Source organism: Rhinolophus hipposideros, assembly GCF_964194185.1.
Source record: "Rhinolophus hipposideros genome assembly, chromosome: 23".
NCBI classification, from domain to species: domain Eukaryota; kingdom Metazoa; phylum Chordata; class Mammalia; order Chiroptera; family Rhinolophidae; genus Rhinolophus; species Rhinolophus hipposideros.
In genome coordinates, this window is record NC_138069.1 from 17,468,523 (window position 1) to 17,491,648 (window position 23,126).

Below are 23,126 nucleotides of genomic sequence, written 5' to 3' on the forward strand. Positions count from 1 at the left end.
AGCTCTAATATCTCATTGTAAATCTTCTCTTAACAAAACATATCTAGTTTCTTCAACAGTTTTTTTTGGGGGGGGGCTGGGAGAGAGGATATATGGTTTTCTGTTCCCTTACTATTCATGTTACCCTTTATATAACTTTTTTTTAATTTATAAAACTTCATTTAATATGCAGCATCTAGAATTACATACAGTAGCCCAGATGTGGACTGACCAACTCAAACTACACTAGGGCAGATACATCCCATAATCTGTGCCTTATAGAAGTAAGCTTGGAGTCAATCACGATTCTTAGATCTTTCGCAAAGGAATTGCTGTGAAACAAGATCTCTCCAAATATAGTTTTGTGAAATTGATCATTGGGAACCTAAATGGAAACTCTGACTGATCTTATTTATTATATAATATGTATAATTATATTTATTATAAAAACAATACCAAATATTTATTTAATCCTTATCATGTGCCAGATATTGTGTTAAAGATATTTGCATTCCTCTGTCTCATTTGATGCTCCCAACAACTGTGTGAGGATGGGGCTATTTATATTCTCATTTTATAGAGAAGAAAATGGAGGACAGATAGATTAAGTAACTTGCCTAAAGTTACAAAGTCAGTAAATGGAGGAGCCAGGGTTCCAACTCTGCCAGTCTGGCTCCAAAGCTGTCTTCTGTATATGTATATTACATTGATTTGGCTGGATTTAAATTAGGGAATGACTTAACAATATCTCAGGAGAGTACCTTGAACATGCATGATGGTTTCCAGAGAAGCTCAGAGGCTTAGAAAGACAGTAGCTTTTTTTTCTTTTCTTTTTTTTTTTTTTTTAAGGAAACAAAGCCAAAATAAATAAATAAAATGGTCCTTTTATGTAGCGACTTTCTCCACTACTATAATAAGCTTTTTAAGGGAAAGGACATCTATTCAACTTTTAGTACTGTGTCTAGCAGACTATTGAAATCATGGTCATGCCAGTTACCAATTTGTTGCCTGTGATTCAAATGCACTCTTGTTTGCCTCGTTTGGGGATGCAGGAGCTGGACCCTGTAAACATTTCTCCTTTGCCAGCTGAATGCAACTTCAGGTTTGTCAGCAGAGGGCACTGGAGGGACACTGTGAGAGGAAGGGGCTTTTCTTTGGAGTTCCTGTTCTTTTCTTCTTGCTCCTATGGCACAGTGGCCAGTGGGCACTTCTCTGGAAGAACTACTGGTTCACAAGCCCAGCAAGTTGCTTCCAGAGAGTTTCGCTGGCACTGCATTGGGAGGCTCCCAAAGCACCACAGTGAGGTCGTCCACTGTCCTGTGGGGGAACCACCTCCATCCCTTCTCCAAGGAAGTCTGCATCTCGTCCTTGAGAGGAGACCTGCTCTCAAGTTTGTTCCTCCCTTCAAGTGCTTTCCTCAGCCTTGGAGACAGCACCTGCTCCCTGCATCTGTGGTTCCTATTCCTGAGAGCTCTCTTCACCCCTCGTACTAGTTAATCCCCTTTCATTGATTAATAGTTCTTTCCATTAAAACTTCCCCATTCAAATTATTGGTGTGGTTTCTATCTCTTGATTGGACCCTGACTGACACAGTGGTAGACAATCAATGATTAATGAGTGGATGAGTTAGGGAATTGAGGAAAGAGGCTTCGTGTTTTCACCTTACTGCTGTTGTTTATTCTTGAGGACTCAGTTGTTCGGGGTAGCCCCCTGCCCTATCAAAGTCTTCTCAGATGTTCAAGTTGCTTGGGAGTAACACATTTTCAAGCAGTGTATGGAACGCATCTCTCTTCTTCACTTCAATTCACTTCAATTAAATATTATATATCGCACTAGGAATATAGAAACAAGTTTTTCTCTCATTTGCACAGCCGCCTCGGATTTGTGATTTTGTCTTGCATTACCAGAAATAATTTGGCCAGTCCTAGAATTTTTTTTTTTTCCAGTCCTAGAATTTATACCATTCCCAGGTCAGAACTAAGGTTTTGAATGCAAGTGTTCTGTTTTGAGAAAGCCATCGATTTTACTGTTCATTTCTGTAGGAAATTACTGAACTCTTAACAGAGTTGATATTCCCAGGTTATGAACAATCCTGTTTTTACAATCCACACAAAACAAGTTAGTATGTAACAGCATTCCTATAGCTTATTTTGGAGAAAAAGTTTGGGGCTAAGGTATATCAGTAAAATAATCTAAAATCTTGCTTTTATGTTTCTCTGGGTCAGACTGAAAATGTTTTTCCCTAAGGCAGGAAAACATGAAATATGAAAATCATAGTGAAGTGTGTTTCTGTGATGATTTGCACAAATTGCCTGCCTTCATTCACATCCCCAAACACAGCAGCCAAGTGAATCAATCCTGAAATTGAACACAGTTCCAAAATAGGGAACATCCAACCCTTCATTAAGACTGATAGAAAAGCACATGAAGGACACGGTGAGGTTTTGCTTGTTTATGTAATAAAGCAGACACCAATGTTTGGCTGCTGAAAGTGTACATTTAACCTGTGTGACAGTGGGAAGCTAAGAGAGAAGGAAGCAATTTGAGAAACACCTCCTCCCCATATCACAGACATTTTCAAGACCCCAAAACTAGGTCCTACAATATATGCATTTTATAAAGCAAAGCCACCCTCTAGCTTCAGGCTGTATGTGACCAGGTTTCTCTTTTTAATTTTATAACTAGGGTGGAAAGCTAACAGTGTAGTGTGTCATGGTCAATATGTCAACCACAAAGTGGCTACAATGTTATGGAAAGATCCCAATAGTCATTTAGTAAATTTCCCTTGTAATGTGAGAGAATGTTAGATGAATAACTGGGGCCCAGAGAGCCCCATGTCAGATCCCCATGCCCCAGGCTCTGAGTTCCCTGGATGTTAGAGTAAATTTCACGTACAATGGCTAAGGAAGTTTCGTTCTGGGGGTGGAGGGCAGGTTTAGGGATGGAATAGGAAGGAGGGGGGTGCCACTTTTTATGAGCTATCATTTCAGTTTTAATGGTTGTCAAGTCCCTAGTAATTGTGAAATGAGAGCATACAAGTCCCACTACTCGGTTGGCCTTAAATCTTACGTTGCACTACTGCTCCTGACAATAATTTTTGTTAATTTGTGAAAGCGCAGTTGAGAGCATGTCTTTGACATATCATTATTTCCATACTCCTTGATATAACAACCCCACAGTGCTAAGCGTGTGGGATTCCCCTCCCCTGCCTGCCCCATAGCAGATGGGGTATCACTCAAATAAAGATGAATAGTGATGACTTCATTTATACTTAACTCGTTGTGGTCCAATGCACCCACAAGGGGCCAATTCTCAGCCACCCTAATCCCCTCAAACATTTAAGACAGAGTTAGCTTTTTTCAGTTGATTCAGAAAAGATGAGAACTTTTAAGTCCTTGTATCAGATGCGTTCCAGTAGCAATGGCATTTATCTTCTGACTGAGTCATGGATGATAAACATTTTTTAGGTAGAAAGAAAGGTGAATTCCCGAAAGTGATGGGGGCTGGGTTTCTAGCCTTTTCCTGGCTCAGTCTTGTGTAGAAATGGATAGGAAGTAGGAATTCAGGGGGCAAGAGAGGAATGTGAACACTGTGGGATTTACGGAGGGAATGACCCAAAGTGATGAGAATTCCCAAGGAGGGGAGATCAAATTCCCCAGGGCTCTGAGAGCAGAAATCCACTAAGACTAGCATTGGAGGCAAGAGTGGGTGCTTATGGGATCTGCATGGTTCCATTTATTCTGCATGGTTAGTAGCAAACCAGCTAAAAGAATTCACCAAGCCCTCAGAACAGATGGTTTCTGGGTAACAGAATGTCCCCTTATCTTTTTTCTTCAAGAACAAACTGTGTCTTTGAAAAAACACGAATGTCATAATACTGGATTCTAATTGAGTCTTGTCTTTGGGATGGAGAATGGTTGCTTTAAGCCAGTGTTTTCAAAGTTTGGTTGTGACCCATTAATATCATGACCCAATTTAATTGATTTCGACCAGCATTTTTTTAGTGCATGTAATAGAAAAATTTGAGTGCATCTCATATATATAGTTTTGTGATATTTTTTGTTTCAGTTGTATATATGTACAAGAGAGTGTATGTACTGGAAAATGTCATTCTTGTGTGGCTCAAGCTCCAAAAAGTAGCAAAATATTGCTGTAGACAAATTGAGAAGGAAACAGAGGCATTGATTGTGGATTTAGCAGAGTGAGCAAACACTGCCCAACTGTTTTTTATTGGTGCGCATACATGTGTGAGTATAAACGTGCACGTGTAAATGCATGTGTGCATGTGTGTGATCTGAGTCTGCCATGATGTCTAGGCAGCAGTGTACTTTCTCCTAAGAACAGGAAGTCATAAGATTCAGGAGTTTATTTAAAGGGACGTTGCTTAAGATGATAATTTAGAGAATATGACATGGGAGCCTGGAGCCACACTTCAAGACTCTTGAGATGCAAGAGATGCAACTCTTACCATTGACTCGAAATTGTAAATAAATCCTTGACGTTTCTTTCAGGTCATAGTATCTGTGTCTAAGCACAAGCTGGTCAACTCCACTATAGTATCATAATTTTGCATGATTTATGCCAGGACGAAAAAGTGTCAACTGAGTTAGTTACGGTGCTTGGCTTTCCAGGGGGCAAATTTTCTGAATCTATTTCCCTAATGGATCCCTAGAAAAGCACCAATACTGACTTCGGTTTCCAAACAAAATGAAAAATGTTGCTATCTTACCTTTTTCTATCAGTCTTTAAAGTCTCATATCTGATGACAAGTGTAGCAGCCAGGCTGCAGGGATGCCGGGGGAGGTCCTTCCATAGAAAGATAAGACACCTTGATGCTCAGAAACTCAGAGACATTATCACCTATTAGTGGAAAGTTTATTAATACTTGTAAAGTGCAAAAAAAAAAAAGAGAGAGAGAGACAGTGATGTAAAATGACAGGATCTTCTGCTTTGCAGCCCATTGGCGTCATGTTCTACAAGGCTGAGGACTTGGGCTCCATCACCTCCGACACAAAGCAAGGACCAGATCTTGAGTAGCACGTGATGCTTTGGCCGGTGTTTGTAAGTACACACTGTTGGCCATAGAAGGCTTTATTATCATCCCTTTAGTTATCATCCCTTTATTATCATCCCCAAGGAAACAGATCACTACCACCTCCACCAGCACATTGAAAACAATCAAAAGCATCTATGTTCCTGATGCTTTGTACAGCATGTCAGGTAGCTCCTCATGGTTGGCCTGAAAATGAACCCATACGAGAGGCATGTGACAGGCAGATGGCTGCAAGACTTACTCGAGGAAGAGAGAGAGCAACGGGAATGTTCCAGGTTTAAGGAACGAGAGCATGTTTCAAATGGAGTGGGGAACTGCCAACCACTTCCTTCTTACCAGATCTGACAGGCTCTCTTCCTGATTTGAAAGTGGTCCCTCTGAGCGGACACGGTTCTACAGTTGAAAACATTAGGTTTACCTTGCCACATCCTCTGACATTTTGATGGGGGTTTATCTTACGCTGGGGGTTGCTAATTCTTCCAAAACCTGGGTTTCTGAGACTTGCTGTTTATTCAGCAGGAACCTATGAAGTCAGTTTTTACTTGAGTGAAAGAAATGAATCCATCACATCTTTCATCATAAATCTAATGCCCTGGGAGAGAATACAGCAGCAAACCAGACAGACAAGGTTCTCCGTGGCACCAATACCCAGTACAGTGCCTGATACACAGTGGGCACTTCATAAATATTCATTGCACAAACACACAAATGATGACTGGTCTGAGGGTGTCACCGTCACAGTAGTGTTTCTTCTTTAGTGTTTGGGTCTCAGAAACCACAGACTTCCATCTCATCTGCTAGCAACAGTATTTAAGCTTTCTTGGCCAATGTTATACTTGAATTTGATTCATGCATAAAAATTATGGACCATTATAAATATCTTGGATTTCCTCTCTGGGTACCTTTTTCTGGCCAAATCTTTGTAGTAAAGAGATGTTAAACCACACTGCACTATCCCCAACTTGCCTGCAAAGATTTACTAATATAAAATAGAATCACCTTATCCAAGTTACAAAAACAAACATAGTTATGAATCGTTTTGTTGTAGAAACGCAGGATGGTGTTATTCACCAGTGTTAACGTCGTTAAGTTCCTCAGTTGTACTGTTGCTTTGAACTTTCACAAATCATCATTTTTCTTCCATTCTCAATATGACAGTTCGATTACTGAGGAATTGTTTTTTAAATCAACCATCCCTTCAATTCCTTATCAAACATAAGCTAACACTCATCAGTTTTTATCCACAATTGTCTTGCCATTGCTTAAGAGTCCTCATTTTCAAAGAAAAATTTCTAACGGCACAGTGCAAAATGAAGAAAAATCTAATTTTACAGGTAAATGTAGTCTAAGGAGTAGATAACTGAGTAGCTTATACATCGTATCTTATCATTCTCAGTGGCTGGATACTCAGGTCAACAGCCTTGGAACTATATATTTTTAAATGTGATTAAAACCTACAGTCTCACAGTAAATTTACATGGCTTATTAAAGGCCTTTACATGGCAACAGTATCATATGTCAAAGATGAATGGTGTTTCTAATTTGCTAGCCACTTGGGTCAAGTTTACTTTAAGCAGGAAGCATATTTATGCAAGTAATCGGGACACAAATGGGCTCTTGGGAAAAGCTGTTTGTGAGGGTTTAACATTTTTGAAGTATGTTTTTGTTTATCTTCTAAATGGGCATTTTATAGGCAATGGGCCAAAGCCCCTGAAATCCATGCTCCTTAATTAACACAGGCATAACTCTGCCGATGCTGCCCGAACACTACAGTGTTTTTAAGGGTGAGGAGCAAGAGGGTGTGAGTGGGGTTGAGCCACCTTCCTTTGACTGACATTCTTCAGGACTTCTACTTAAAGGGTGGCTGGGGAAGGGGAGGGCAGCAGCATCTGCAGCTCCTAGGAGCTAGTTACAAACGTAAAAACTGTACCCCAGACCCACCGAACCAAAATCTACATTCAGCTGAGCTCCCTGTGTGATTTTTAAGCGCTGACCTGGGACCCCAAAGCCTCTGCTTTCTGGTTGCCAAGCGCACGTCATGGCCAGAAAGCAAATGGCATCCCTTTGTCTTTCCTTCTCATCGCTAGAATCATCCTCTATAGGGAATAACACACCTTCAGCCCTTGTTTTCCTTTCTTTTTCATCACTCCTCGACCCAAATGAGTTTACCAACGTCTCATGTCCTTGCCTTGATCAAGAACCCACTTCTCATGCTGTCCACCTGACATCATCCAAGGGTTTCCTGCTGCTGAATAACCTTGGGAAAGCCAAGGCATCGTAAGGACTTCCAAGGCTCTGCGTGTATTCTGGGGCTGAGCCTCCCGTCCTTCATTTATTCTGCCTTGCGATCCCATCCTCCTAAGCCAGAGTCACGTCTCCCCTTGCCACTTTAATCCCTTCTGTTCTTGAGAGGGCATTTCGTCATCCCTGTTTCTACTCATGGAATGCTGCTTTCCTCTAACCAGGCTGTGGCTTCTCTGCTGATATTTGTGGGTAATTGAAAGGATGAAAGGGGGACATGCCAGATGTTTGGGGGAATCGCACACAGGGTTTTCTCAGGAGAGGGAGTGTATACAGTTACTAACAACCCACTCGGCAGCTCCCTGAACACACTTCTCTTGGCCCCACCTTTGCATTGGGAGGCTCAGCCTGCAGCAGGTGCCCGGAGGCAACTGGACCTCCAAACCAGACCCAGACTGACAAGCCAGTTGGCCCCTAGAAGCAATTTGGTCCCTCTGTTCCAAACTGTGCTGGGGTAAAGGGCTCTGCAAGAAAGTGAACTGGGCATTTAGAAGCGCATTGCCTACAAATTCAGGCTCTGTGGACCAGGGGTTAGCGCAGCCAATGGTCAAGGGAACATCTGGCGTCAACCAGTGAGGACCCCTTCAGGCTCCTCAGGAGTGGTCCGCACCCAGAAGAGGTTTCTTTAATCAGAGGAGACTGGCAGGGGGAGAAACAGGATTGCTTTCTGGCCATAGTGAGTCCGAGGACCGCGCTTGCAGCTTCCATTCTTCTTGAGCCCAACGAACCAATTCTTTTCTGCGTGCTTCTTGGACGTGTAGGTGTTGTAATGGTTTTCCTCCAGTCTTTCCAGGAACAGACATTCCTCATTTGGTGTCTGCTAAAACGATAAACCCAAAACAGAGTAGAACTATTAGTGAGTGGTTTCACATGGGGTTCGTCTGCTTACTCACTGTGTGACCCTGGGCAAGTTACTGAGGCTCTCTTTGCCTCAGTTTCTTCTTCAGTGACATTGGGATAATAATGGAGCTTATTTCTGAGGGTGGTAATGAGGGTGCAGAATGGGACCCAGCACATAACGAGCCTTCAACATACATTTGCTGTTACTGTTTGCAATTACGGTTTGTTGTCCACAGGACCCTAGAGTCTCCCACTGGGAAGATCCTAAATGACTTTAAGTGCCTGAAGGGCAGGGCTGGGCCTTTTGTCCCTGTAGAGGCCTGGCCCATAGGCATGACCATGAAAAATGTCCCAAAGAGGTAAAAAGAGGCTGTGATGCAGTGGGGGCTTTTAAGTTTGGAAGTAAAGAATAAATGAAAACCTACTAATAGTATTTTTCATCCTGGTGATTTGTTTTTCCTCCTCCCTCTCCCCTTCCCCCCCACACACATCCTGCTAATTTTCACTAGCATAAAATATATCCTGGAACTTAAAGTTCTTTTAAAACTGAAAATAGGTTTTGCTACTTATAAAAAAGAATTGTACTTTTTAAAAATCACAACTTGAGAAAAAAAACACGAAGAAAACACCCCGAAGCTCACCCACCCAGATCCAGGCAACAGGCGATGAACGTTATCTTCCTTACATCTTTATGTACGTCCACGCAGAGAGACATAAATAAAGCCATATAGACATAGACTTGTAATGCTATCAAAACGGCACGCTATATCTGCTGTTTTAAAAATGGGCAATAAGCCTATGAAAACAGTCAATTTTGCTAGCAAGAAAATGCAAATTAAAAATGATTTAACATATGTTGGTGATAATATCTGCAAAGAGCAAAAAGATTTACAAGTTTTAGTATTGGCTAGAGTGTAGGAAATAGGCACGCTTCGTGCACTGTTGGTGAGATAAATTGGTGTTGGTGAAACCTTTCTGAGGGTAGTTTGGCAATATTATCAGAATTTCAACTATGCATTACCTTTGACCCAGCAATTTCACTTCTAGGAACTGACCCTTAGGAGATAGGTGAGCAAGTGTAAAACTGTGTTTTCGAGGATGGTCTATGGATCTCATGGTAACAAACTGGAAGCAACCTTAATATCCATGGAAAGCTGACTGGTTAAGTGGATAGTGGCACATCCAAATACAGTGGAATCCAAAGTAGCTGTAAATTTATTAAGCTAGAAAGATAGCTACAACATATTAAATAGGGTGGTTACTTTAAAAAAATGTACCAACAATTTTTTTGCCTGGAATTCATCTGTTAGAGAGTGGGAGGAACCTCAGTTATTTGAACTTTCTATTTGTCAAGATTTTAGAATACATTTTTTCTATTTGGACATAAAGCAGTTAGGTGTATTAACATACTTATGTTGCATATTGACTTTGCTCCAGTTCCAAGTTATGTGGTCTCTATATGATCTCTTCATACACAGTGTTTGTTGGGTCCCTTTCTGGTGGTTTCCAATCCTATTGTTCATTTTTCTCTATTTGTTTGTCTATTAGACTGTCAGCCCTGCTGAGGGAAGATGGAATCGTGTCAGCTTTCTGTATACCCCTAAACATAGAACCTTGCAAATCATCGGTGCTCTCCAGTGAGGTGGTGAATTTAATTTGATTCTTGACATCATGCAAAGCACGCAATACTGCTATCTTTGATAAATAAGGAGCTCTGTAACAGGAAGTATGCTGTTGCTTATTCATTTGTAGTCTAGTGCAGTGACAACTGGGTGAGACACTGGGTCATTTGACAATAAGATGGGACATACATGCAATATTTAATTGGATGACTGCTGCTCCTAAAGGAACTAATCCAGACAGTAGTGGTTGATGCACATTGTCAGGGGTGGGGGGAGGTCAGCAGTTTTGGACCTGTGTGGGTTGCCCACTGCCTGTAAGGAGGGCTCACCCCATGACGCCCCTCAGTGGGCGTCAAGCCTGTGTTCTCTGACCAAGCTGAGCATGGCCACGTTCCCTGCCTGAGGTCTCTATTACACTACAGCAGGAGACACACACAGAATGACTGAGTCAGAGGTGAGTCAGCAGGCCGGATCGGAAGTGCTATGTCTGCCCCCCAACCAGGATTTGTCAGCTCGTTACCCATTTGGAGCAATGCCAAGGCCTGGAGGTTAACAGTTGATTCATAACTATTGTATTAATTATTTTCTTTTTTTATATTTAGCATGCTTTCCTCCCAATTACATAGGTGACATCTACCCACTGTAGAAAATTTGGAAAATATAACAAGGCATTCACATATTATAAAATTAGCCATTTACTACCCCCATAGATAAATAGATTAATGTTTTAGTATATAGCCTTTCAAACTTATTTTTTTAATCAATGTCTTTTCCACACGCACAGACACAAATTTGTATCAAGATGGATTGATACCTAAAATCGGTTAAGAACTCTGAGATATTTTAGAACTTATCTTTGTCAATAGGTAAATATATAAATGACTAGGCATAATATATTAGACCACCCTCTGAATCAGGTGAACTACAGTGATGGCCAAGACAATGGTGGGAGAAGGGGGTGTTTGGAGCCTAGAGGAAATCAGATTTGGGGGGGTTCTCCCCCAGTACTTTTATATAAGTAAAAGAAAGTTATAATAAACATCACAAGTAATTTAAAGGAGGAAAAGCCATAAAAATGTAACCTAAGAAATCATGAGGGTCAGGGATGTAGAAACTGGTTATTTGTTTCATAGCTACGGTGGACGGAGTGCCTTGTCGTGCCAGCCACGCTGGTGGACGGCTTCTGTTCGTTGTGTCTCTTAAGCCCCGGATGCTGGTAGCCCCTCTCCATTACGATTCTCATTTCAGATAAAGTTCAGAGTGGGCGAGTAACTTGCCAAAGTGGCAGAAGCATGAGATTCAGTTATGAGCCTGAGACTGAAGGATTCCTTGGTCAATTGGTTTTATTACCAATGGGAAAAACCACTTAAAAAAAAAAAAAGTCTACTCCCTATGAAGCAGTCACTGCCTAGCTCCAAACCCTTTGACATGGTCCCACTTGATCCATATTTCAGCAAACAGCCTACTAGGGGCTACCTATGACTCTGGTGATCCATCTCCTGTCCCCTAGTGGGAGCATGAAAGATACTGAATTGTGTTCATGTCCCAAACTCTGGCTGAGGTTACAGTTTCAAGAGAGCATTTCCTGTACCCACTGCCACTTGGCAATTTGATAGAAGTGAAAAAGATCTCCAGACTAAAATCACCCTTCTGGCTGCCTTTTTATAGGCCTACATCTTCCTAAAAGGGAAGAAAGGGGTTTGGCTTTGGCTGTGAATTATAGCTAAGCCTTAATTATTAGTTGTCAGGATGTAGAGAAAGGATCATTGAAATCCAGAAATAATTTCAAACCCGGGGCCATTGCCTTCAGCTCTCTTTCTAGTCAAATCTTTTCCCAGAGATACCAGTAGTGGCAAAGTCAGATCGCTTCTATTAGTATTTCTATCCTTTTCTCTCAAAGACCAGCATATGCAGAGTTAAACCTACATAAATTAACTGTGAGAGGGATGGAGAGAGACCATGTGGAGGTTTTAGCTACTGACTAAACTCTTTGACTGCTTCTCAAGAGTAGGGATGTGGCTGATTTATCTTTATATCCCTTTCAGTACCTACCTGTACTTAGACACAGGAGGTATTTGGCAAATGGTTGTTAAATTAAGTTATTAAATTTTTTATCCTTTTAGGTGCCCCTTCTAGAATAAAAGGGCTATTTTCAAAGTTTACGTGTGACATATCAATGACTGGAATCTGGGCTCTGTAGTTTTTGTAAAAAGCACAGGGGACACACCTATAGCATGTGGTAGGTGCTCAAGAAACAGTCTTGGAATGAATGAGTGAAGCAGGACCAGGTATTCTGAAATGAGTGACGGATGAGTTACCAAAATTTCAATCAATGTCTCCTCTTTGTGTGTGTGATAATACGTTTGAGTATTTTGAGAGAATACCACAAGAAACTCTTTTATGTGTGTGCCTAAAATAAAGCAGGGTAGAGGGTGGGAATCCTACTGGAAAAAATAACAAACAGAGACTAATTGTTGCTTTATAATTTGTATCACTCAACGTAACAAGATTTTTGGAAACCTCAAACCTTGGCGGAGTCTGGAAGCTTGTCAGCCTCATACTTACTGAGCCGTACAAAAGCCCGTCGGAGTCCATGGCCAAGTACTGGCCACTCTCGGTGCTCTTTATATACACCTCCCCCACGCTTTCCGCGCTGAGCTGCAGCTGAACTGAAATAAAAATAACACGAGCAAAAGTAAATAAACACTAGGTCTTTGCCAGTAGGGCCTGGCGGCCAGGACAGTTAGCCACGGAAAATTCTGCTCATTCATTTCACAGAGCCCTCAAGGATGAACCTCAGATTAATCAAAACATAGAAATACAGTTCCTTTTTCTTTGCCCTCCAAAGAAAGCTCTGCTCGTTGGGAATTATGTTCTTGAGAGAAGGCGAGATGAAGCAGGCATGCCCACCCGTCCCTCTGTTTCTTACAAAATGACCCCGTGCATGGTCACAGCACCTCACTCCTTTCTCTTTCACCTGGAGGGAAATAATCACGGGTGGAAGTGGCATTCATTTCTCTGGGCTCCGTGGTCCCAGCGACCGTGGGGTGCTGAAGAGTGGGCGACTCGACAGCCTGGGTGTATTCTGCTTTAGTTATCAACCTGCCTTGGGGGTGACTTTTTACAACCTGGGCCTTCTAGGCCTGGGATAGTCTTTCTCATCAACAGATTGTTATTTTCCAAAACCTGATAGTGTTATTTTCCCAGATAGAAGACGTTCCCAGGAAGTTGGATTGGTTGGCACATCTGAAAATCAAGGAACAACTCACTCACAGAGAAGTTCAGTCAGCCCCCAACCTCTGTGGCAACCCGACTGGGTAGAGACAAAGGGGAAACCCTGGCTTCTGACTGGGAAAATGAAGCATTCACCTGGAAATGCAGGGATAGGAACAGTTGTTCTCACCTGGGGGCAGTTTTGTTCTTCGGGGGACATTTGGCCATGTCTGGAGACATTTTTGGTTGTCCCCGCTGGAGTGGGATGGTGCTATTGGCATCTAACAGGTCAAAGTGAGGCATGCTTCTAAACATTCTACAATGGTCAGGGCAGCCCTTCACAGCAAAGAATTATTCAGCCCGAAAGTCACTAGTGCTGAGGTTGAGAAACCTCAAGGTTGAGGTCAAGGATGTGAGTTACCCTGAGTTACATTCTCCCCATTTGCGCTGACTGGATACTCCCAAGCTGCCTTGCCCATTGCTGGAAATCTCATTGGAGTCCGATACCCATTTGATAATTATTCATTTGCTCATTCTCCCCAGGGTGGTTCTGGAGGGAAATGCTTTGACGGTTCACCTTTTTGGAATCAAAGATAATATTGGATTTTTCTGGACAGTTTCCTTGGTCACCAGACTGTCACAAGCATCATTATGACTGGGAGTGAAATCTAGACCACGGACCAGTGATCACTCAGTAGTTCCTCAGGAGGTGAGCTGACCTCTCTAAGAGTCAGCTTTATCAGAGTCAGGGGGGACACAGGGCTTTAGTTGGCACATCTAGACACCTCACTGCTTTTTCTTCATTTCCATTTTTTATATAATTTCTTTGAATAGGAAATATATTCCCATGTTTCAAACTTGGAAAAAATAAGAGGAAACAGTGAAAAGTCTCTCTCCCACCTCCCACTGGCAACTGGTAGGGATACAGTGGTAAACAGAAACGATGAAACCCTGTCCATCCTCCCAGAGCACCCAGAGCACCATTCTCTGGGGGACAAACAAGCAAAACCCTCTTAGATATATTTTATGTGTATCCTTCTAAATGGATTTTATGCATATATGAGCAAACACATTATCCCTTCCGCGTTTTTAAAATACAAATGGTAAGATACTATATATATAATTCTGCACATTGTTTTTTGTTTTGTTTTGTTTTCTTAACAACTAATTGGAGATCGTTCCAATTCGTTACTGAGTTAACGTTGTTCTTTTTGCCCGTTGAACTGTGGTCCATGATGTGGATGTACCATAACCATTTAACCACTTCCCTAGGAGTATGCCTGTGTCTTCTCATTTCCCGCTTCTGATTCCTTATCTTCTGATTCATCCCAAGAGGAATGCATAGTTCTATCACCCTTATTGAAGATACAATTCTTCTGTCCTTGGAAGTCTTGGCTCCAGAGACTCAGGGCCCCCTCTAGCCTTCTGTGGTAAGTGGAGTTTATCTAATTCATAGGAAGGAAACTGGAAGCCCCCGATCACTTTCCCCACAGGTCCTCTTCACTTCGGTTAGCTCGGAGAGAACAGGGCAAAGGGCCTCCATGGTGATGTGGGCCTTCCCTGGTCCTAGCCTCAAATCACACCCATTGCTCACTCAGTCACTACGCCAGCCATTCAATTCCTTCAACACACCAAGCTCTCTCCCACCGCAGGACATTTGCATGTGCTCTACCCTCTGTCTGGCACCTTCTTCCTGTTGATGCTCACAAAGTTGGTCCTTCTCCGCCTGCTGACCTCAGCCTAAACACCCCTCGTCAGAGAGACCTGTTCCACCAAGTACCTACAATACAGCTGTCTGCACAGTAGGTCCCTTTACCACTACTCCCACCTCAGCACCCTGCCAATGACATCCTGGTCCCCATGTTAGCGTCTTTCTCAGCCCCTTGTTTGTTTCCTCCATGGCAATTTCTACAAAGTACAATTATTTTTATCACTTAGTGGTTTAGTCATTTATTTCCGCCTCCCCTGGAGAATGTGCGTTTGGGAGAAAGGGCAGGGATCTGGTCTGTCCTCCCCATCTTAGGCCTCCATCACCCCACACAGTGCCCTGCCCTCCAGGGACAGTCAGTATATACTTGCTGTGTGAATGATGTTAGGCTAATATTTGCAGAGGTGATTCTGCTGGCCCGTCATCAATAAGCTGTACTCCTTGAATTATATTTCCAGTATCGCCTCGTGGAGTAAAGTAAGATGGGAACAAGTTGAGAGTTGTAAAGCTCAAGGCTGGGACCTGCCACCAACCTTCTGGGTGACCTTGGCCAGGCTATTTAACCTCTGGGCCACAGTCTGCTTATCAGTAAAATGACAGGGGTTTGGATTCAGTCTCTAAAGTTTTCTTTCCAGCTCTATCAGTCTGTAAAGCAAGTAAATACACTTAGTAACAATGCTGTATATAATAGACTATTATTCAGCAATAAAAAGGAATAAAGTTTTGATCTCCACTACAACATGGATGAACCTTGAAAACATGGTTAAGCGAAAGAAACCAGTCACAAAAGTCCACATATTTTGTGACTCCATTTAAATGAAATGTCAAGAATTGGTAAACCCATCGACACTGAAAGTAGATGAGTGGTACCCAGGGACTGAGAAGAGGATGGGGGAGAGAAGCACAGGGTTAAGAAGCATAGGGTTTCTTTTTGGGGTGATGAAATGCTCTAAAATCTATTGTGGAGATGATTGCACAACTCTGAATATAAGGAAACCCACTGAATGGTATACTTTAAATCAGTAAATTGTATGGTATGTGAATTTACCTCAGGACAGCTGTTTTGTTTTAAATGCTCTGTGTTTTCATAGAACTTCCTCATACATTTTTTTCTATCAATTTTTCAGCATAATCCTGTATGATTAAGACAGACCAAAGGAAGGGGATAACCATTTATGGATCACCTATGATAGTTTTGATCTTCATATAAATAGCGTAAAATTAGAGTGTAGGCTCCAGAATCAAACTGTGTGAAGATAAATCCAGGCTTGATCATTGAGCAAGTTGTTTACCTCAGTTTTCTTATCTATAATGATAGTACCTGCTTCGTGGGGTTGCTGTGGGGATTAAATGATCTAATGCATGGCAAGAGCGCGGTACTATCATTTCCACTGTGCTTAGGTGACCTCATCACTCCTCACAGCATTCCCTGGATGAAATGGTCCTGGTTCTGTCCTACCAGTGAGAAGACTGAAGCTTGGCGAGAGATTGTCTTACCCAAGTTATGATCAGGGGCAAAACCATGACCAGAACCCAGGTTTGGGCATTCCAAGTATCCTGCCTTTTCCTCTCTTTCACACAATACCTTGGGCTCCAGTTTGGGAAACATTGGTCCAAATCAAGCCAAACTCACTCCCCTTGTTGGACTCCCTTGTGTTCAAGGTCAGACATGTGCAAGATAGCAGATGGTCATCCAGGATCCCTTCTGTAGCCATGGAATGATGTGATGTTAGTTCCCTGGGACTTTTTCCCATCGACCGCCCCTAGATGTGGGAATTTAATCAAACACATTGTAGGTGCAACGGAAATCCCAAAGGGCAAATCCTTTTAGGTAATCAAAGATTTTTTTCTTAAAGTTGTCTTACAATGTTTTTCTTAAAATAGACTTTAGTTTTTAGAGCAGTTTTAGGTTCCCAGCAAAATTGAGGGGAAGGTACAGAGATTTGCCACCTGGCCTCCCTGCACCCCTCACCACACCTCCCCTCTCCCACATTGTCATCATTCCCCACTGGAGGGGTCCATTTGTTATGACTGATGAACCTACACTGACACCTCATTTTCACCGAGGAAGATTTGTGTAGAGCTTTTCACTTCCTAGTTCATTTCTGTTCTATGTCTTAAATAGTTGCCATTCATCTTGCTATGGGGGTAAGTAAGTGTGCCGTCTGTGGAGTCCCCTCTTGGCTGTGTCAAAGCCTCATGGAGGGAAACATGAGCAAGGGCTGCTTGGCACAGGATTCCGTTCTCGGCCATGAGCCCCAACACCCGGCTTGTTACACTGGTGAGAGTTCGTCTCAAGAGTTTCCTCTGTAAATATTATTTCTCCAGGATGTCCAAGTTTCATAGCTCATTTTCACTGGATTTCTTTCTGGCTAAGTTTCCTAAACATATATCCTTCTCCAAGCAGAGCTGGCAGGAAGGAGTAACACCCAGCCTGAGCTGCTCGTGTAACCGACTAGGTGTCCAACTCCCTACTGTGACTTCATTCCTGGTTTCCAAACCTGCATCCTCCTGCAGCTGCCGCTGAGGAAGAGTGGGAAGGAGAGAGCATGAGAAAGGGGCTCACACACAGAGAGAGGAGCTGGTCCACAGCCTGGCTGAAGCAGGAGCTCCTCTCTCTTGGAGCCTTGGGGAAGGCCATTCAGTTAACAGGCATTCATTGACTGTCTGTTGTGTGCTGGGGATTGAGCTCAATGCCAGACAAAGGTCCTGCCTTCAGGGCTCATTCCCAGTTAGGGGTGCAGACTACCCTACGAATGATAATGCAAAACAACAGCAAAAAACCCACTTGTTTCTGAGCTAAGAGCAAACAAAAGTGCACAAGTATAACAAGACACTGTCCCTTTCTCTCTCATATCTATATGTATATTTATATATACATACTCGTATATGTATACTTTCAAAGAAAAGCAGAAAATAACATACAGTGAAAAGAGAAAATTACAAAGGAATATTTAGAGTAAATCGTTGATGAAGATTTTGTAAAAAACACAAAACAATGTGCATAGCTCATGAATATATAAGGAGTAAAATATTAAAAATGTGCCCTAGAAACAGACAAAATTTACTCCCGTGGCTGCTCTGGGGAGGATGAGGAAGTTTTAAGACTAGAGAGGGGCGTGGAGGCAATTTTCCTGCATGCAAACTCTTCATTTCTTTAAAAACACAATTCTAAGGCAAGAACAGCTGGCTGGTAACACTGGCAACTCTGGATGATGGGGTGCTGGTGTTGTTGGAATTCTCCTTTGTACTTTTCAGGAGATGGTTGACTTAGGAAGCCTGGGTTTTAGTCAGTGGGCAAACACTCAGAGCTGGCCAAGACTTCCGTTTCTTGTTCCTGATAACCCCGCGATGTTCTATGACCCAGCTCAGGCTTGACCCCAGGGACCATGTAGTCCTGAACATAAGTTTCCATAACGGTGAGTCTTCTGAGGGGCAAACAGGCGACCAGGAAAGCTGGGGAGGCAGCACAGGGGTGAGGGGCCACTAAAGCCACAGCTTCTGTGTTCAGTTTCCTTTTCCAGCACCTTCCACCTGGTTAGCACCAGAGTAAGGGGCAGGAACCCCTCCTCTTTATCCCATGCTGGGAAGTTAAAGCTTGTCATCTGTGAGCAGGAAGAGTAGTGCCTCTAAAGGTCCCCCAAGCCTGAAGGGCAAGTATGTTTTGAAAAATGAAATAAGTCATTGAGTCCATAGGGTCTCTATTGTTCCCCAGTTCTGAAGTGGGGACAGCAAGCTATGACTTAGGCGAAAAAATTGAAAGCGGGTTTTAAAAAGGTAGTCTAGGGATAGACATAAATGTCTTGTAGAAATCAAAGTTACAAAGCATTATAAAAATGTGCTGCAAGAAGGTTGGAAGTGTTTGCTTGTTGGGTCTGTGACCGTAAATGTCCCCAGTAGAACCAAGAGTCCTGCAGTTTTAGTAGGAGTGCATTAGGGTGTGCTGTTTGGGAATGGCCTATGTGTCAAAAATAAATGACGAGTTACTGAAATGTACACGATCACCTGATTGATGGTTGGGGCTCCTCCCTCTCCCCGGCTCATCCTTTGGACGCCTTCCTGGCTCTTTACTTAGAGAAACCTATGGGACCCAGTGTTTTGAGTGGATATGCTGGCCCCCTAACTAGATGTTCTACCTTTTTTTTCTGAGCAACTGTAAGTCTGTATCTCTGGTTTTCTCTTCTGCTCCCCACAGCCTTCCATTAGCTCTTAGCAGTAGTTTATTTGCAGTAAGAGATGTGATTCCTACTTTCCAAGGAGAGAAAGAAGGAAAAGGTGAGCTGAGCCTGTCAGTGCCGAGAGAAGTGCACATCGGGGCACGGCCCCTCGTTGCTGAGCCCCAAGCCATCCTGGCTCACATCGTCCTGTCCCACCCCAGGAATGTTTGAAGATAAGGTTACTGATGGTCCAGGTCATGCGACAAAGGTGCAGAGGGAAGTTTTGCTTCGCAGTATGTCCACGGCCTTTAGGTCTGCTTTCCACCTATGCTCTCCGAAGAGAGGCCAAAAGAGATTACGTGCGTGGTTTATTCTGGGTTGAGACTTCCCGTCCTTGGCTATGTTTACCTAAAGTGAGGTCAGCCTCATTCAGAACTCCGTGAGCTTGTTTTATGTCAGTAGCATTTATAATTAAAACGTAGCCACAAGCCGGGCTCCGTAAAACATGAGAGAAAGACGGCGAGGAAAAAAAAAATTGAGTTTGTGGGAAAAAGATTCCAGTGGTTTGGAATACATATATATCTGAAAAGAACTTTTCTTAGAATGTGTAAAGGCGTCTGCTTTTCCTTTAGGGTCTGAAAAAGGTGCCTGGAAAATTTTGATACAGTCCATGGACTGTGCGATAGTATTTAAAAAAAAAAAGTATATCTTGAAAAATCCCTTCTGTATAACCAGATAAGGGGTGTGTGGGGAGGAAGGGCAGCGAGGGAGTCCTTTGGCATCACACCCGACCAAGGTGACAACACCCTGCTGCGGAGAGCTTTCCTGCCTGAAGACCTGTCTCGTTCTCTAACTTTTGGCAGTAGGGCCCAGCTTTGTCCCCCTCGGTCATGTGGAAAGCTGTTTTGACTTTTGGCCCAAGCTGGTGGGAAGCAAAGTTCCTTTACTATTAGGTGCCGAGTCATAGCAAACCAGAGAACGGAAACCTGGACTGCCTGGAAAACAAGGGGCGGGAGGGATTTCACTGAAGAGAAGGAGTCTGCCCTTTAGAAAGGGCTGCAAAGTAGCATTCTTTTGACCAGCCAACTCCCCTAGTGCCTTTAGGATGTGGTTTGATTTATAAATATTTGACTGGCACACACTTTGCTCAGAACATTTCCATTTGTGTGGCGAGTGGTGCCGGTAATCCTGCTCCCCACACAGCCTCTTACGTGCTTGGGGAGGCAAGGGGTACGGGCCGCAGGGGGAGGCTGCAGGTTTGGGGTGCTCACGAGCTTATTATTACTGTCCAGTTATTGTTCAAGTTATGAATCACCTCAAGGCGTAAGTCATGGTCTTTCTCGCCAGAGGGGAAACTCCAGCAGAAAGACTGGACTCAAACATGGAGCTTCTTGCTTTGCCTGGGACAGCTTGCTCTGCAGGAGAGGTTAGACAGGGCAGGGCTTGCTGGGCCAGTGCCTGGGCACACTGGGTCTACACACCAGGCCTGGCGTGCACCGAGCCTAGACAGTGCCAGGGACGCTGAGATGAAGTGTCAGCCTGGGTTCAGTGAGCAAGCACAGCTTTTATTGCACTTAACAGACTCTAAGGATCAGGAGGCCGAGGGAGCCAAGGGATGATGACAAAGATGATAATCACCATTGTTCATGCCCTTATCACGTGCCTGGAACTTTTACCTACATTCTCACACTGAAAACTCCTATGAGATGGGTACCCTTGTCATCCTTGTTTGTTTTTTTAAATTAAAAAATGGTTATTTAAGTACGCGCATAGTTGGTATACAATATTATATTAGTTATATTAGTTTCAGGTGTACAACATAGGGATTCGACATGTTTATACCTTACAATGTGACCATCCCACTGATGCTATTAGGTTGGTGCAAAAGTAGTTGCGGTTTTTGCAATTATTTTTAACTTTTTAAACCACGATTACTTTTGCACCAACCTAATACTAGTAATCACCTGTCACCGTACATACTTATCACAATATTATTGAGTATATTCTCCTTCTCCTTTTTCACCCATCCCCCACCCCCTGCCCTCTGGTTACCATCCCTTTAGTCTGTTGCTGAGTCATGGGTCTCTTTGTGTTGTGTTTTGTTTGTTCATTCCCCCCTTTATTTTAGAGTCCACATATAAGTGAAACCATACAGTATTTGTCTTTCTCTGCCTGACTTATTTTACTCAGCATGATACCCTCTAGGTACATCCATGTTGTCACAAATAGTGAGATTTCATTCTTTTCTATGGCTGAGTAATATTCCATTTTGTGTGTGGGGTGTGTGTGTGTGTGTGTATACACACACACACACACACAAACACACACACATATATGACAACTTTATCCATTCATCTATGGATGGACATCTAGATTACTTCCATATCTTGGCTGTTGTAAATAATGCTGCAGTAAAAGTAGGGATACATATATCTTTTCGAATTAGCGTTTTGTTTTCTTTGAATAAATACCTAGAAGTGGAATTGCTGGGTTGTATGGTAGTTCTAGTTTTAGTTTTTTTTTTGAGGAATCGTCCTACTATTTTCCACAGTGGCTGCATCAACTTACAGGCCCACCAACAGTGCACAGGGTTCCCTTTTCCCCACATCCTTGCTGGCACATGGGATTTGTTGACTTTTTGATAATAGCCTTTCTGACAGGTGTGAGATGGTATCTCGTGGTTTTGATTTGCATTTCCCTGATGATTAGTGAGCATCTTTTCATATGGCTGTCGGCCATCTGTGTGTCTTTGGAGAAATGTCTTTTCATGTCCTCTGCTCATTTTTGGATCAGATTGTTTATTCTCTTCTTTTGGAGTTGAATGAATTTCTTATATATTTTGGCTATCAACCCCTCATCGGCTAAGATATTTTCCCATTCAGTGGGTTGTCCTCATTTTGTTGATGGTTTTGTCGTCCCTGTTTTTAAAATGAGGAAACTGAGGTGCATGGAGGAAAAATAGCTTCCCCAAGATGATATGGGCTAGTAAACGGTGGAGATGGGGACTGTACCTACATCCATCTGACCCATATGGCAGATCGTGTGACTCCAGTGTGTTTATTTGATCAGTTTGTGGGGTGAAACCCCTGTCATGGTATTGCAGTCAGGGGTGGTAGTGGGATATGGAAAGAGCCTTAGTCTCAGAAGAGGAAGCCGAGGGTCTGTGCCGAGCTTTCCGGTTACCAGCTGGTCACAGGCCCTGTTAGCCCAATGTTCGCAGAGTGAGGATACTTTGTAACCTCACGGGGTTGTGGCTTGGTGGAAATGGAAGAGTCTAGTGCAGTGCCTGGTACGTCCAGGTGGGATTTATTGACCATATTGTTGAATTTAGATTTCTCTGCTACCAATACAATTCATTCACTCATCAAATTCCTGTTTATTGGACATTGTACCAAGTGCCAGGCAATGGGCTAGCCACAAAAACTGCATTGTTGGATTCTTGAGGGACAAAAATCTCCATCCTCAGGGAGACCATGGGGGATAAAACCATGAAAGAATCTCACAAATTCATGTGGCATTTCAACTCCTGGTACAATTACAACTACTCAAATGTCGTGGGTGAAATGGAACCGGCTGTCTTTCCCTGTGCCTGTTTTTCTTCCAGAATCCTCCCTCTCATGGTGACACCTCCATTCACCCATCTCCCAAAGTAAAGCTGTGGGAGTCAACATGAATCTTCTCACGACTGGCACCCATGTCCCATCTCGCAACGTGCAGTTCTTACTCTGCTTTTGCCTGGCATTCACAATATGGTGACAGAACAAATGCTCACAGTCTGTAGTGGTAACTGCCCACCATCGTAATGTAAGGAGTTGTAAGGCATGAACCAAAACATCTTCCCTACAGGCCGGAAGTTCCCACCAGTGGAGACATTTTACGCAGGCCCGCATTACAATGGCCTGGGCACAAGCATCCATTTATGGTTTATACCACTCCAAGAGAGAGGCCTTATGTTAGGTACTTGAGAACTTATTCGCTTAGAAGTAGGAAGAAGACAAATTTTGAAAACTTCCCAATTTTGCCCAGGGTAGATCTACTGGTTAGAGACAAAGAGAAACTGTGCAAGGATTTATCTATCTATCTGTCTGTCTGTCTGTCTATCTATCTATCTATCTATCTATCTATCTATCTATCTATCTATCTATCTGTCTTGTAGAGCTGGAAGGCATATAGTTTTATCTTGTCTGCTTTATGTAGATTTATTTAAATATTTGATTGGCTTCTAGAAATAATTCTTCCTGAAAGAAGCCTTA

At 42.9% G+C, this 23,126-nt stretch overlaps 1 protein-coding gene across 5 annotated transcripts in view; it reads right to left on the minus strand.

Annotated features, from left to right (window-relative positions):
* Positions 1 to 4,166: 4,166 nt before the first annotated feature.
* FGF1 (fibroblast growth factor 1) overlaps positions 4,167 to 23,126 on the minus strand; it is a 92,094-nt gene continuing 73,134 nt past the window's right edge. For 2 of the 5 annotated variants that reach the window (XM_081035085.1, XM_081035084.1), the window contains 2 exons: positions 12,361 to 12,464; positions 4,825 to 8,150 (listed from right to left, as the gene is read on the minus strand). In XM_081035085.1, the coding sequence (XP_080891211.1) occupies positions 7,959 to 8,150; positions 12,361 to 12,464 (296 nt within the window). In that variant the 3' untranslated portion in view covers positions 4,825 to 7,958. Of the gene's footprint in view, positions 8,154 to 12,360; positions 12,465 to 23,126 lie in introns of all 5 variants that reach the window. The other 3 variants (XM_081035083.1, XM_081035082.1, XM_081035081.1) reach the window with 2 other exon arrangements.